We start from the raw sequence: 17,201 nt of genomic DNA, 5'->3' as shown, positions 1-17,201 counted from the left end.
GGCAAACATTTCTTTGACCCACCCAGACATGTTCTTTCCAGGCTTCATAAGATTCACTGCAGGATATTGTTTTATTATAACAAAACATTTGAAAAAACTATAACATCTTAAAGCAACGAGTATTTTGCCACAGCATGTTTGATAAACAATGCAGCTGCGATGATGTGTTTATTTGAGCAGCTTTAAGCTGTTCAACGTTAATGTTTTGTACTGTTCAGTAATTCAAAGCTACAAAGTTCCACCAAAAGCAAAAACACCGACAAAATGCCTGTTACACAATACAATGTCTAACAGGTTGCAACAACTCTTACAATTCTTATATATTCTGAGCCTGAAGCACGACAGTTCACAGACTTCTATGGTATTGTTTTGTCAGAATTATGTGGCTTGAAAGTGTTTGAGAAACAGGATGTTGCAAGGTTAACAGAAAAAAAGTCTTGGCTTTTTTTTTTTGAAAGCCAAGACTCACACTTTTGACAAACCCGATCTTACATTTACATAGATATTTGAAGTATCTGATTTATTGCAACAGTATATGTAAAAAATGTGGTTGATCTGATTTGCCTTTTAACTTAACAAAAGCATTTATCACACGATTACTCATTGCAAACAAATTTTGAAAGGGATTATGATTGTAGCTGACAGACATGTGGGTCAAAATTTAATTCAAAATACATTGAAGTAAACATGTAAACATTAAACAGCATCTGAGACCCATTTTACTTAATGTGACATTTCCAATTGAACTAGGATATTAAATGACAGAAAAGGGAAAAAAGCAGGCATCCACTTTTAATTATGTCCTTTGGAACAACATGCTCAATAACAACAGGAACATCTATCAAGAAAGTAGATGGGTCCATTTTGATTTCATGTTGACTTAAAGTTGCATTTGAGGTCAATGAAACTCTGCCATTGGTAACTGTAAAATGGTGTCTTTAACATGAAAACCACATTTCTTTCCAAAGGCTTAGGATCCATTATCCAAGATTTCAGAATTACATTTTTATCATTTTATTTAGATAAAGACTTGCATATAAGACATGATGCTTTTCTGTGCGGTTAGAATACATCATCACTTTCATATTTTCCGTAGCCATCTGTGAATGATGAAAACCGTTAATCCTAAATAATTACTAAATATAATTACAATAGTCCCTTTGGAATGATGTAAATGCTGCGGGAAGTCCCAGGAAGTCATCATCCTCATACGTTGCATCTTGAAAACCCATTTGACATCATGTGGCACATCTCAAAGTCATCTGGATTAAATACAGTGACGTGACCAATACATCACTAAAAAAACAAGTCCTTGTCCTCCTGGAAAACCACAGCGGCATTAGTCAACATGCCCAGCCGATAGTGCCACATCTGTCTCTAAACAGTCCTCATAGGTTCGATTTGGGTGCCGTGTTGACAGGGATGGCTCTGAGCTCTGTCCGCATGCACATGTACTCGCCAATGACTGCCATGAGGGCCATGCAGGCCACGTTGACCAACCACCATGACAGGGCAGCTGGGAGGTGGGCGTTATAGATCCAGCAGCCGATCATGTGGAAGAAATGCACTGTTACGGTGAAGTCCAGACACTGCTTTCCCCGTCGGATGAAGAACCACAGGCCAAGAGCACTGAGAAAGAGAAACAGAGCCAAGAATGACCTAAAATGACAGATAAAAGTGAGATAACTGTATGGAATAAGAAACATTAAAATTAACTTACCATGTGAGAGAGTTCAGAATAAATGCCATCATAGATAAGCGGCCTTGTGTTGTTGAAAACCCAAGAACCTTGAAAGAAAGTAAACTAGTTATTTGTAGGGCTGGGTGGACAATATCGATTTTTAATGATCTTCATTTTGATGAACCACTATTGATTTTTAAATGCCAAGATCAATCTATTAGTCTACGCTGTTCTCATCTAAAAATCATGATAAGCTTTCTGATTTTTTAGAAAGAACCACAGTCTTAGATTCCAGATCCTGTCAATTTTATCCTGAAATACAAACAATACCATTTTGATGCTTGTTTATGTGGCGTGAGAGATCGATGTAGTGCTAATCATGAACCAAACATTATAGCATTAAACTTATAACATTAAAAAAACATGAATGAGCATCATATGGTATGATTAAAGGAGCAGTTCAGCTTACTAAAATCTATCATGTCATCGCTCAAATCAGTGTTTCAACCTGGGAAAGACGTCATTAAAACAGCTTGTAAACAATATGTGCCACGTAACATTACATTTACTTCAGGAAAGCCATGTTTTGTTGTATACAGCTTTATTTGGACAGGTTCTTACCTCATAACTGAATATCTGGTCAAGTGATCTACTGGTATGGACCAAACCATCAACACCAGCTAACCAGAGACCCAAGAAGCTGTAGTAGATGCACTGCATGAGAACAATCTGAGAGATGATGAGGATCGGATCCCAGATGTAGCTGCGGAAATGACTGCCCATCTCGCAGGAGAAGAGGGGACAACACAGGTCCCCACACCGGCTGGAGGGTTAACTGGAGCCCCAAGATTTGAGTTTCAACCTGTCAATGCCAAAACAATAACAGTGCAGAATTCAAGCTGTTTGTCAGACCTCCACACTTCTCAGAATACGATGGTAAATGTCCAAAAACGTGGTATTTTTTTCTTAGTAACCACGAAAACGTAGATAAGCTTATTAAACAACCCAGATAAAGTGAAATAATTTTTAGTGACAATAAATACCTACCGCTGGACAGCCTTATTAGGCAACATACGCATTAGTTAGCATTCAAACATTCTAGCAGCTACAGTCAAGAATAACAATGTGTTATCTTCAGTATTTTATAGTTACATAAATATAATTATTATAATGTCAAACTTGATGCCGTTTTCTATCAATAAACAAGCATGTATGCATGTATGTATATGTAAAATATCGAGGTGAACAGGGTGTTTATTAGCATTCGCTGGCTAAACCAGCGCTAACTAGCGACTTTGTTTACGTCAATCTGTGAGTATTATAATGGAATGACAACACAAACCCTGAATAAGACACATCCGTAATACGATCCTGAGCTCAGTTGGGCGGCTGACAGTTTAAAATTAAGGATAGGGAACGCTATATGTTAAGGCTAATAATAGTCATTTCAACCGGATGCGAAACTTTGAGCCGATGTTCAGAACTTGACGTCATTATCTGTGTGTCCCGAGGCGCAGATTCGATACATCATCAAACTTCACATCAAAACCATAGACAGTAAAAGAAAAACAGATAATCCTGCTCCTCCATGGAAAATAATGGGGGAAATGATTAACGTTACATGGATGTTCAGTTAATGTCATTTCTTAATATTATTATTATTTTTCACCTTATTTGACTAGCTTCACTTGTTTTTTTTAATTCCATACTGTGTGGAACTTAATCGAAGCTTCTTAATTCAATATTATTGCAAATTAGAAAATGAAAGTTTGAATTTTGGTTTGACAATTTGGAAGTGTGTGTCCTGGTTTCACAGACGGCCAGGATTAGTTGAATTATATGGAAGCCCTGAACTGCAAAAATAAATAGGCTACATATATTTTTTAAATTAATTAATTAAAAGATTAAAGTCGTAATGTTTCGATATATTTTAAAATATATCAGTGCAAGTTGCTGTCAGTTAAAACAGCTCAAACATGCATTTTAGTCTGGACTTGTCTGTGGTTGTGGGTTTTGTTTTTTGGGTGGTTGCTTAGGCTGCTTATAGATAGATGTTTGTCAAGCCAACGTAATTAACGCTTCAAGACTTCATAAAGACATATAGGCACTGTTGTGGTCATGCCAAGGACATTTTATAGTTCATTTTTATACATTTTGTTTTCACTTGCTGGCATTCTGAAAGATCACATTATCTGTGACTCATTTGTCATATTTTGCGGCCAGATCGTCTGTGCCACTTCTGTAACACGGAGCTTCCTGTCTCACTCATCTCTTGGTTCACCCATCAGTTGGTTTGTCGCTAGTAGCCTAGTCTGGATGCATTATACCTTAGTCAACATAATATGTTATCAGTAAATGGGTAGTTTGTGATCATAATGTATTTTGAGTCAGCATTTGCATATTCATCTTGAGGATATACCAGTTTGCATATACATGTTGTTATGGCAGTCCAGGAAAGTTAAATAGCCTATTGGTTAAATGGAAAATTTAAGTCATGTGTTAAATTTATCTTTACTGTCATAAAAGCACATTATCTAACTCTATAGTTTGGTACAGCTATGTGTTATGTAAATTTGCTGGATATAGTTTGTTAGCTAAATGTATAGGATTTTTCTTTGTAATACACAAAGTCTGTCTAACTTAACAAGTGTACAGTTAAAGAAACATAATTATGTTTTGAACAAAGAAAATGAAGCCTTTAATTAAGAGGACAATTAAGCTGTTTTGCCTATTGCAATGTTTTATCACATTTTCCCCAATTGTCATTACTGAAGTATTAAAACTGTAATGAATATTGGTGTGTTTTGCTCATTGGTGGAAAATTGGTTCTTAAATTGTCCCGTTTTAATCTAATTACTAGCTAGTTGTTTGCTGTGCATTTCAATGACAAGTCTAACAAACCATCCAATGCTCATCCTATAGCCACATCAGGCCACAAAATGCTTTTATTACTTTCAAAAGAAAGATCTTTGAAGTACCTGTCCATATTTTAACTCACAGCGGTGAATTGACTGTACAGCTGTGTCACTTTTACATTCGGCATTTCAGCACAAAAAACAGTCTTATTCACTATAGTCACACATCCAACTTAACCAGGGGCCGGTTGCATAAACTGCTAAGACTAGTCCTACAAGTTAGAAATCGATTTTTTTTCTTTAAGTCAGTTACATAACATAACATAGATTAGTCAGACTAGTTCTTAAAGGGATCGTTTACCCAAAAATGAAAATTCTGTCATTTACTTCAAGTTGTTCCAAACCTGTATGAATTTCTTTTTTCTGCTGAACAAGAAGATCTTTAAAAGAATGTCAGAAACCAAACAGTTATTGCATCCCATTGCCTTCCATAACATTTTGTTTTCCCTACTATGAAAGTCAATTTGGTTACCCATATTTTTCAAAATATCTTCTTTTGTGTTCAGCAGATCAAAGAAACGCATACAGGTTTGTAATAACTTGAGGTTGAGTTAATAATGAGAGAATTTTCATTTTTGTGTGAATTATCCCTTTAAAACACAAGTCGCGTCCCAATTTGCATACTTATACACTACTATAATCCGATTTGTAGTATATAGTGCATGTAGTGTGTTCACACTGAAAATTCAGAAAAGAAAAAGTGCACTTTAAATACCCAGATAATAGACTTAATTAACCGATAAAAAGAAGTGTGAAATGTTGGACACTTCATGCACTCAACTGATGCAGCTTTAATTAGAAGAGGGAGAGCGGCTATCATTCTCCAATGTTGAATTACAAAATAACCTTGTAAAATTCATAGACTACATGTTTGAGTACATAGTGCATCATTTAAGAGAGAACGACAGTCTCTTAACATATAAATGGCTATATTTATTCAGCTGGACCAAGGTGCGGTATTGCACTTTGACTAAAGTCATTGTTATTCTGTCCAGTGCAACATGCCTCATTGCTGTGCAAATAAGGCTTAAAATGAAATGCACCATATTTACAAAACTGCACAATTACGTTTGAAAAGCGATGTTTGTGTCCATTTTCCTGTGATCACGGCAGCAGTAATTAATCAAATGATGGAGAAAAGCATACAGTTCCTCCAGGATTTCGCGATGTTGCGATCGCAACAATTAACGCAACTTCAACAAATCCCCGTGAATTCAGTGCGGCTTGCAATTTTGACCAATCACCGCAACTTTTCTGCAACTTTGACCAATCATTGCGAAGCGTCGTCCACTTTCCTCACGCAGCAGCTCACTCTCCTCACACAACGGGCAACACACTCTGTTTTACAAAATAGGTAAAAGTAAAACACATTTCAAAGTTACATGCAACATTATGTTTGGCAGCTAGGCGGGCATTATAACGTGTGTTACAAAGTGAGCACATTTGTCTCTGAAGTAAAGGCTGGACTACAATAGAGCAGATGGTGAACAGTGTTTTCTCTGGGACATGGTAAGTCCCTTTGGGGTGGACTTTGTGCTTTTTCACTTTGTAAACCTATAACATGCACAAAAAAGATATATAACATTAAAATAAAATTCCCGCTCCTCCGTGAGAGATACGAGACCGGTGCGTCTCACAGTGTTGCTCATAATCACTCGCGTCGTTCTCCCGCGGTCCTCAGTCTCGTCCTGCTCGCCACAGTAAACATAATGAATGGCGACTGTAGAACGCAAAAGCCGAATCGCGGACATTTTTGGCGATCTCGAAATCCCGGGCAGACTTGTCATGGAGACTCACTAGTAGATAGCCTTGTTGTTTAACTGCGCTCTCTTACCGGTAGGGCGTGGCTTGGGAATGGCAAATTCAAAAATAATTTCACATTTCTAATACATTCAGTTTTTTACAATCGCTATGACAATGTTTTCAATACTTTAAACAAATTTCCTAAACTCTTAACGCACCAACACACCTACAACACACAATTGGCAAAACAGTTAATTTCATGCTCAAAATTAGGCCTACACATTGTAAACTAAACTCCAACACTAATTTTCAAAATACAATAATACACTAGCAACAATACACTATGTCTACCAAAACACTGCAAACATGTCTCAAAATCAAATAATTTTTCAAAACACTAACATATGTTCTCGTCCAACAGGAAGATTTAGTCAATCATAGCACAATGTCATAAAAACACTAACATCAGATGGAATTACAGAAACTGCATTATTTTATATGTGTCAGGTATGCCCTTATACAACAGACAGTATATTGTATTGATCATAGATTGTGTTTTGCACTGCAGTTTCTTTTGAAGCCTCTCTACAGTTTCGTTTGGTTTAGGTTTTCTGTAGTTTTCTGTAGAAATTCAATGAAAAAAGAGCCAACTCAGAGTGCTTTATAGAATGTACGGTTACTGTGATGAAAAAACAGAGACAGAATTACTGCAATGAATAAAATAAATAAAATAAATTTATATATTTGCATAATTCAATCAGCTGTTTCTCAGTAACAATAGAATAAAATACAGGGAATATATTTGTGTTTCAATTCACAATATTAACAGCTGTTCACCTTGACTTTAGCCTGGGTTAGGTTTAGAACATTGGTAAATTTGCCAATAAAAATCCATTGTTTTTGTCTTGTTTGAGCTTGTGTGTAAAAGAAGTTAAAGCATTTTAAATTTGTGTTAATTGTATGCATTTTGTGTTAAAGCAACAATAAATGTTTTACTAGTATAGCTTACACAGACGGATGTAGTGCTAACTGTGTTAAGAGTTTATTAAATTTGTTAAAATTATCGAAAAAAATTGTCATAGCGATGGTAAAAAAACTGTAAATGACCCATTTTAAATACACATTCATCTTTACAGAGGTGAAGAATCCCTTTAAGTTAAAATCTATCTACCTTTGCCGTTTTAACCTATAAAAACAAATGCCAAAGAACATCGCAACTTTCATCGTAACTTTTTTTAGAAAAGTGGCCTTAACATCAGGCATTTTAGGCCGCAACAATCACAAAAAAGGCCCGCAAAATCCTGGAGGGACTGATTATAACTGGGCATATTTCCAGACACACAGTGTAGACTAGTGCTGTTTCTGCAATGTAAAGAGCTGATTCAGGTGCATGAACTGCAGGAATGTCAGATTGGAGTGGCCTGCGGCATCCCCCACAATGTAGCGGTCAGAATAAGAATGCAAAATAAAAAATAGCATTGCACATTTGTGAGTGTTTATGCTGTTACATAGTTGCATAGTTCCTTTAGTCAATCAGGTGCTAAACCAACTCCAACGTATGCTACCCTTCTTAGTAAATTCCCCCCTCAGTCTTATGATGCGTTCACGTGCTATGGTAATTTTATGGTAAATACTAAAAGCCGACGTGGAAAATGCACATGAACAAGCCCTCATGTGGTATTTTCCACTGGGCAGCTCGTAGAATATTTTGATGCACGAGTTGCCGAGATGAGATAACCTTTGACCTTTTCAAAATGGCGAAGAGCAACGCGAGAGTCGTGAATGGTAAAAATATGTACTATTCATGATCTAGAAAATATACAGCATATTATTTACCGTTTGAGTCTTGATAAATCATCTTCTTGCTGTAGCAGATGACTTAAGCAATCTAAAATAGTTTTAGCTAAATAACAGGTCTGGATCTCCATCTTTTTACCACATTACGAGAACAAAAGCACTTGATCGCAACACACTGGTAAATACCAGTTCACAAGTGGAAAATATCATATTTTCCATAGCACGTGAACGCACCATTAGTTGCTACTGAACTTGCGTTTTCTCCGTGATTGGTCCCAGACCGTGCTGGCTTGGGCTGGTTGAGGAGGTTTTACAGAGCATGAATCGCTGGATGATATGAATCAGTGTATTACGGAAGCGCTGGATGCGGAAGGCATACACTAGCGGGTTGAGTGCGGAGTTGATGTGTGACATAAAGATGCCCACATATAAAGCACTCTTTGGCACATTGCATGTGTGGCAAAAAAACACAATACTGTTCATGATATGAAGTGGCAGCCAGCAGAGCGCAAAGAGAAACAGAACTAGTGCTAAAGACTTTGCAAGTTTCAGCTCTTTACGGTAGTACTTGCTGGAGTCGCAAGTGGCCTCGGCTCGACGGTTGAGCTGGCGTTTGATCAAGCGGAAGATCTCTGCGTAAAGGCCAATCATGATGGTCAGGGGAACCACCACCCAAACGAAGAAGTTGAAATAGACCATATAATCCATGCACATGACGTTGGTGAACTGGCATTGGATGGGCGTCGAACTGACATTTCCAGGTGGAGTGCGGTGCCAGCCGGCCATAGGCACTAGGCCAGTCACAAAAGAGATGAGCCAGCACAAACCCACAGATACCCACGCCCGCCTCTGTGTAACAATGATGTTGTACCTGCCAAAACAATACAAATACAATTACTTTTTGTAACCAATATAACACCAAGCGGTGATTCAAGTGTTGTTCTGTAAATGCATTGCTCACATCTAAGTGTATCACATTCAAGTTTTTTTTACAAAGTACTGTAGTAATACACAGCTAGATTTTGACCTTTTCTGAATGGGAGGTTAGTTGGTCATTGATCTCTATATAGGTCTCTTTCTAGATATGGATTGGGTGTGGAGTCTGCCATTTTGAATTTTGTACTAAAATGCTGTATTTTATGAATGTATCGTTTCAAAGTTTGGTATGGGTCATCGGCACAATGCTCTGAAAGAGTCTTTAGAAGTTTCAGACCAGCGCCAAGTAGTGGTGAAAAAAAATATTTACATGCTTATAACTTATTGACTTATTTTCACGGGAGTCATCTCCTTACATTCCTGAATCCTTGCCCGATACCAAACATGCTTTTGCCTTATGGTTAGAGCTATGTTGTAAAGTAGTGCTTAAAAAACATTTGCTAATATCTTCGAAACCATTAAACCGATCGAGACGAAACCACTGTAGGAAGTTCGGAAACGTAGGTCGTTGGCTCTACATTAATCCCTAAATGTCAACATTTTTATAGTAAATGATAAAAATATCCATGGTCACCCATGGGTAATTTTTTATGCTCTCATACATATAAATGTTTATAACTCTAAAACAAAATGAGATATTTTCACCAAATTTGGGCTCACTCTGAGAACACATAAAAAAGCGGTGGAACTGCACCACTTGGTGGCGCTATAATAGAACATAACAAGGACATTGCCAGTAATTACAATATAATATCATGAGGTAAAATGCTACACTTTACGAATGCATTGGCTCTTCAGCTATCAGGTTAACCATGAGCCACATTAGCATTAAAATATCTGAGATTACCTAATAAAATTACTAGGGCTGGGAAAATATACTGTATATATTTATTTATAATTTGTATTATATATAAATATAAATATTTTATATATAAATAAAACATGTGTGTGTATTTATATATACAAAATGATTATTCACAGTGCACACACATATATTATGTAAACACAAACTTTTATTTTGGATGCGATTAATCGCGATTAATCTTTTCCCAGCCCTAAAAATAACCTAATCTGGTTAACATGGTTTTGTGTGCTAATTCTCACACTGAAGCGTCTCCTTGGCAGTTTGGTAAGCCAGCGTTAATTGAGTCATGTAATCTGTTAAACCACGTGCCACGAGCCCAGAACCATTCAGGTCGTGGGTTTGTATCCTGTGTGGCACACACCCAGACCGCAATAGGTACTGTGACCAGAAGTGGAGCAAAAGTTGTTCCAGTTCCAGACATGGTGTCTATCTGAGAAGGAGCTCAATAAAAAGACATGTGGTGCATTTATATAAAAATTCATCATTTTGAGTTGATTCTCATGCATGTCTTCCCAGTGGCCCAACGAGATAAGTGACAGGCATCCAATCCAGAGATAGTGGGTTCGAGTCCTGTTTGGCACGACTTTAGAAAAATTTAGTGAAATATTGTGTCATTACGGTTCCTTTATTAAAGCGTTGTAAATCTTTCTTTCTCTTGGATTAGAAATAAGTATGTTTTGTTCATTCTGTGTTCAATCTCATCTGAACTTATGTTCATTTTGAGTTCATTTTCACCTGTACTTCTGAACCAGCTGTTTTTTCATGTATGTGCAATTTCTGTTGTTTTTGCTCTTCCTGCTCTGCACTGCTTTTGCTGCTGCTTCAGGGGCTTGGCCCCGAATCGCTGCTTGTAGCTATATTTAGGGGCCAAGCACTGAAAGTGCGTAGGCACCTCTTGAAATTGTTGGCGTTCTTCTTATGATTCCATTTCTTTCTTCTTCTTCTTCCGTATGGAAGTCTATGGCAGCCCATAGAACCGCTTGCGGGAAAGTTATGAAATTTGGCACACTGATAGAGGACAATCTGAACAGTCATTTTGGTGAACTCAATCCCTCTAGCACCACTGACTGTCCAAAGGTGTACTCATGTTTATGCTAATAACTTTTGAACCATAAGTGCTAGAAACAAAATTTAATTTCCCACTGATTCCTTGGCTCAAGGCGATTTGATTGCCATTTGAATATTTTAAAAACCTACTTTTTTGAACTCCTCCTAGACGTTTGTTCCGATTTTCACGACAATTGAACCAGATCATCTTCAGACCATGCCAACAAAAAATTTTGGAATTCAAGTTGATTCGTCAAACCATTCTTGAATACTGCGCAAACTAATTTTATGTAGCGCTTGCAAAAACAAACGAAGGATGTATCTCCGCAACGCTTTATCATATTCAGACCAAACTTGGTACATGTCATCACAAGCATGACTTGAGGCTACATGGTGCGTTTCGGCACAGCGCCACCTACTGGTCCGGATATACGAAAAATTGCTATTTTTGGTTATAACTTCTGAACGGTTTGTCCAAAAATCATAAAAGTGGTCTCGTTAGATTCGGGGCGTCATGCCGAGTCAACTGATATCCAATTTTCCATTTCAGCCATTTTGAATTTTGTACTAAAATTCTGTATTTTATGAATGCATGAACATATCTTTACAAAACTTGGTATGGGTCATCGGCGCGATGCTGTGAAAGAGGCTGAGAAGTTTCGAACTGGCACCACCTATGGGTAAAATTACATTTTCACAATTACACAATTGCTTATAACTCTAGGTGTGGTTGACTTATTTTCACGGGAGTCATCTCCTTAGATTCCTAAATGCTTGCCGAGTCCAACAATACCAAACATGGTAGGTTTCGCCTTACGGTTTGTGTAGCATTGTGATTTAGCACTTAAAAAAACATTTCGAGACAACGCCACATTTTGGTCAAAAGTTATAATAAAATTTCCAAAAATGCTAATAAGTTTTGAATACATTTGCCTATTGTAATGACACTGGTCTTAATAGATTCCTTGGGTCAGCAGAGAACAGTTTGCCATAATTGGATGAACTTCCTGTCCACCATCTTGATTTTCATTCAATAGTTTTTCAAACTCCTCCTAGACCATTTGTCCGATTTTCACCAAAATCGAATCGTATCATCTCCAGACTGTGCCGACTAAAAGTTATGGATTTCGTGTTGATAGACAAAACCGTTTACATATACCGCAGCAACAAATTTGAGGAATGACGCCAAAAGGACTATTCAGGCTTTATCTCCGCAATGCCTTGACATATTGACACTAAACTTTGTATGTGTCATTGTCACTTCACTCTGACCACATCACATCAATTTCATAACTGCGCCATCTATTGGTCGATAGTGATAATCCATTAAATCATATTTTTAGTTACTGTATATATTATTATTCAGCTATTTTGCCTAAAATCATCTTAAAATGTCTTTAATTGATCCTTGCTGCAGTTGGTCTGACACTTCCAGCCATATTGGCATGTCTTATCGTCTTCTTGCGCTTGGCCCCGATAATTTCTGCTTGCAGCTATATTCATTATTATATCTGCAGTACAAATGGTGTGGGATGAGTTACACTTGCCTTAGGTACATTTGCCTAAGTACATTTTCTAAATGAAAATAAACTTGTTATTTATTAGAAATAAATGATGTATTTTAATATATTAAATTCACCGTTCCTCACAAATGTGTTACATAAGCATAAGTCACATGCCATCAAACATCAGGGAAATGAGTGGTTAGGTACGCTGCCAAAATACTATCATACCAGTGAAAATCATTTCCTTAGACAGACAGCAGGGGTTTAATTTAGTTAAAAGCCTTGCATTACACCAGCCCATTGATTTGCATTAAAGAAAGCAACAGATATATTGCGGTCCTGCTGTCTGGCTAAGGAAGATGATAAAACACAACTGATCCATTAAAGGTAAAGTTTAATCTCTGTGACAAAATGCAAATTTTAGAAATAGAACTTAGAAAAGAAATTAAACTATTTATTGAACCTTGGTGGTTTTTTTTATCATAAAGCCATTGCATGATAGCTATAAGCTACTCAAGGCTGTGCATGACAACCATTTCATGTTAAATGATTGCTTTGTGTCATGCAAAAGTCATTTTAACACAGCCGTTTTATTGTGACAGTTTGCAAAATGCTTTTTTATGCACCATTCTTTGGTGGACCTGCACACCAATTGTAACGTCCTAGAAATCTAAAGCCAGTTAACTAGCATAAAATTAGTCATTTGTGATTTCTCTTTATTATTCTGCACTAATTAATAGACATAGTTGTAAAACATAGTAAATATGTTTGTGCATCACCCTGATACGGTTTATTTAGAAGAGGGATTCACAAATGTACAGCATGATATATTAATTTAATATTTTTATAATTTAACAACACATTTACATGTTCAATGGTCTGATGTTGGTTAATGGTCACATGACATAAACAGTTAAACACTTTTTATGCTGTAATTAATTATTATTAAAGGTAAAATATTGAATCTTTATTCAGTAAGTGTTTCAGACTCACCTGGTGGGGATTTTGACGCGCAGGAATCGGTCGATGGCGATGGCCAGCAGGGACAGTATGGAGCTTTGGGTGATGATGACGAGAAGGCACGAAATGAAGAGGCAAGTGTAAAACTGTGTGGTGAGACCCAGGCTGATGACCACCGCCAGCGGAATGACAAGAACGCCGACCGCAATATCGGCCAGCGCCAGAGAGACAATAAAGCAGAAGGTCGGGTCTCTAAGACCCTGGTTCATGCACACCACCAAGACCACCAGCACGTTCCCAAGCACCGATGCCAGGGCGATAGTGGTCTCAATGGAGATGTACATCAGGTCCGCTTTCTCCCAACTCTCAGTTACCGTAACCGTTGACATCTTCACCATCTGTAGCAGTTGTTCTTGTTCCATTAGGTCTTCTACAAGAGTCTCATAATGTTCTCAAATCCTGGTATGTGCTCTTATTTTATTATATTTCTCAGTCTTTATAGCTGTCTCGTAATGAAGTCTTTCTTACTGGTAGTAGCTGAAGTGGCCTGTCTTGTCAATAGATGCCATGAAAAGCACTCATGTGAGTTTCTTCATAAGCAGATCCATGTTATCTATAGTTACTTTGAGCTGCCATGTGCCTTGTTCTCTGCATCTTCACAAACTCCTGCTTCTCCGTCTGTTGCGTAGGCTCTGCTGGCTGGGAAAGGGAGGGGTGGTTTATTCTCTGCAGCATTATTATCTTCCCCACTGCTCGCCTCGCTCACCATTTCTCTCTCACTATCTCTCTTTTCCTACACTTTCCAAACCTGAAACACCAGTTGTGCCATTCAGAATTTAATTTAGAATGCCTTTTGAAGCTGAATTGAAGTTGCAATCAGAGTATGGAATTGTGATTTGAATTTAAATGGAATAAAACTCAGCTGTAAGTGTGAATTTTTTTTTTATATATATATATATACAATACATTTTATTGTAAGAAAGAATTCTTGCACATGTTCATTCATACACACGACAAATGGGTTATTTCCAAAAATGAGTATTTTTGTTTTAGTTTCTGGAAATAAACGGATATTCATTTTGATCATTAATTAAATATTTGTTTATTTCCTGAAACAGATATTTTATATAAAGTACTGTTCAATGTTTCAGGCCGGTAACATTTTTAATTCTTAACTGTAATTTTTTTAATGTTTTTGAAAGAAGACTCTTATGCTCACCCATTCATACATTTGATGCATTCAAAAATACAGTAAAAACAGGAATATTGTGAAATATCATTACAATTTAAAAAAGCTGTTTTCCATTGAAATACATTCTAAAATGTAATTTATTCCTGTGATCAAAGCTGAATTTCAGCATCATTACTCCAGTCTTCAGTGTCACATGATCCTTCAGAAATCATTCTAATATGATGATTTGCTGCTCAAGAAACATTTCTAATAATTATCAATGTTGAAAACAGTTGTGATGCTTCATATTTTTTGTGCAAACTGTGAAATAGTTTTTTTCAGGATTCTTTGATCAATAGAAAGTTCAAAAGAACAGCATTTATTTGAAATTAAAATCGTTGTAACATTATAAATGTCACGTCACTGTCACTTGATCAATGCATCCTCCTGAGAAAGAGTATTAATTAAAAAAAATAAATAAATAAAAATACGTTGGAACAGTAAAACTTAAACACATGTAGAGAAAGTCATCTGTTTTTGCCCATTTTGTTGAATATCATCTAATTTTTGTTCCTTAAATTCCTTTTCCTGTTATTCCAGTTAAAACTCCTATTCAACATCCTGTGGGTCGTGGCTAATTCAATTAAAATTCACACTCTTGAACTGAAAGGAAGCCAAAATTTTATTTAATTCTGAATTAGGCACATGGATGCATCCCAGAATCCTCTGTTTCCTGTCTCTATCGCTTTGTGTCTCTCTCACTGCATGGAGAAAGACATAATTTGATATTCAAATGTTTCTACCCAGGAAATCGGACATCATCTTCATCAAATGAATTGTTCAGTAATGTTCATTGTATTGTGCTAATGGATTCGTCTCAGTATTGAGGGAAGTACTTGCCTACCATGATCATTTCATCCCTGGGTTCCTCAGCAATATGTGGTTATCATCTCTATTTTAGTCCTCTCATGCAGAATTAAAATTTCCTTTCTGAGTCATAACACAGACGGATATCTTATTGCACTTTCAGAGCTCAGAGGAATTCTCACTTATGCTTCATTACAATATTAGCTTTGTCTGTGATGTGCCTACAAAATGCTCTTTGGAGAATAAAAATATAATAAATATAAATGAACGTGGATAGCATAGCTCAGATTTCTTTGTGGGAGAATTTATTCAGAAATGTTTGAGTACATATTGAGATCATTGCAAATGAGTTTGAAATATTATTGAGATTTCTTCTGAAACAGGAGACACTTGTCAGATCACTGAGACTTCAGTTAGAGTCTCCATTTTCTCTCCATTTAATATAGTTGTCTAGACGATGCAACTGAGACATTAGAGAGATCTCATTAATAATTTCATTACACAGCACATTTGGATTGGATTGGTCTCTAATGTTGGTTATTGGTCAGGTGACATGAAGGTAAATTAAATAATTCTTATATTTTAATTTTAAAATGTTATGCTTTTATCTATCTATAAATTACAGGGACGTCTGTCTGTGTGTCTGTTAATCGCATATGTCTCGAACCGTTAGTCCGATGGATTTCAAACTTGACAGGTGTCTTGCTACGGGCACGAGTAAATGCAGTGCCAAGTTTGAGGTTGTTTGGATTAGAAATGCAAAAGATATCGGTAAAAGAAGTACTTAGAAGGTTGTGGTTTAAAAATAAACATTCTGACATAAATACTCTGTCAGCTAAACCAAAGAGTATAGAAGAATATACGTTCTTTTGCTAAACATTAAGTCAGCTACACTGTTTACTTCTGAATATTATATTTTATTCACGGGCATCATTTGTAGTAGCCTATTCACAAATTCTGAGTTTTTTCGGAGTTCACTGTGTCGCTGCTCCCTGAATCGTCGCGCTTATTCATTTGTGGATGTTAACTGAATCTGTAAGTCAGCTACGCTGTTTACTTCTGAATATTATATTTAATTCTGGTTCGCTTAACGTTATCACTGCTGTTTAATAGTAGCCTATGCTCTTCACCAACTAAACATATCCTATTCAATGCGTTCGCAGTCTCTTTCACGGCCATCATTTGTAGTGGCCTATTCACAAACTGCTTGCTCAAGCGTAGCGTTTTCTCGGAGTTCACTGTGTAGCTGCTCCCTTAATCGTGTAGTTCAATTTTCCATATTTATTGTATGTCATTATGTCAGTATCAGTATTTTCTTTCTACCATGCACAAATAAAAATGTCACTGAACTTTTGCTGTTTAATTGTAACAATAGCACTCCAATACATCAAACCAACACAAAAACTGATTTTGCACGGGCACTTTGCACTAGTTTTCATCAACTCAAGGAAAACCTGATTTAGAATGTTACGATCGTCCAATCAAAGTCAAGTATTCAAGACAGCTTGTCATAATGAAATTAAATGCACGCCACCTTGCCAAGAACTTCTACAATGTTCTCTTTGGATGTTCAAGCATTTTAAGGCTGTCTAGCTCAGTGATGTTTGAAGTAAATGCTGTTCTTGTGCTTTTCTGAAAGGATGTCTTAATAAGCAACCCAGGCTCATGGGAAATACGTTACTCTGCCTACATTTTTGCAAAACCTAAAATACGT

At 36.7% G+C, this 17,201-nt stretch overlaps 2 protein-coding genes across 2 annotated transcripts; both read right to left on the bottom strand.

Annotated features, from left to right (window-relative positions):
- Positions 1-47: 47 nt before the first annotated feature.
- On the bottom strand, positions 48-3,184 carry sys1 (SYS1 golgi trafficking protein). The gene is made up of 4 exons (XM_077197767.1): positions 3,024-3,184; positions 2,303-2,543; positions 1,721-1,788; positions 48-1,629 (listed from the first exon to the last, which is right to left on the bottom strand). The coding sequence occupies exons 2-4, from the start codon at positions 2,462-2,464 to the stop codon at positions 1,389-1,391; spliced, it is 471 nt and encodes a 156-aa protein (XP_077053882.1). The 5' UTR covers positions 2,465-2,543; positions 3,024-3,184; the 3' UTR covers positions 48-1,388.
- Positions 3,185-4,587: 1,403 nt separating this feature from the next.
- Positions 4,588-14,159, bottom strand: LOC143706160 (adenosine receptor A1). The gene is made up of 2 exons (XM_077197811.1): positions 13,483-14,159; positions 4,588-9,007 (listed from the first exon to the last, which is right to left on the bottom strand). The coding sequence occupies exons 1-2, from the start codon at positions 13,869-13,871 to the stop codon at positions 8,380-8,382; spliced, it is 1,017 nt and encodes a 338-aa protein (XP_077053926.1). The 5' UTR covers positions 13,872-14,159; the 3' UTR covers positions 4,588-8,379.
- Between the last annotated feature and the right edge of the window lie 3,042 nt (positions 14,160-17,201).

This window comes from Siphateles boraxobius, unplaced genomic scaffold (assembly GCF_051911475.1).
Source record: "Siphateles boraxobius isolate OS27281-9 unplaced genomic scaffold, OSU_SipBor_1 41, whole genome shotgun sequence".
In the NCBI taxonomy this organism is placed as follows: Eukaryota; Metazoa; Chordata; class Actinopteri; order Cypriniformes; family Leuciscidae; genus Siphateles; species Siphateles boraxobius.
Note: the sequence above shows the minus strand (reverse complement) of the source record. Positions and strands in the feature narration are given on the sequence as shown.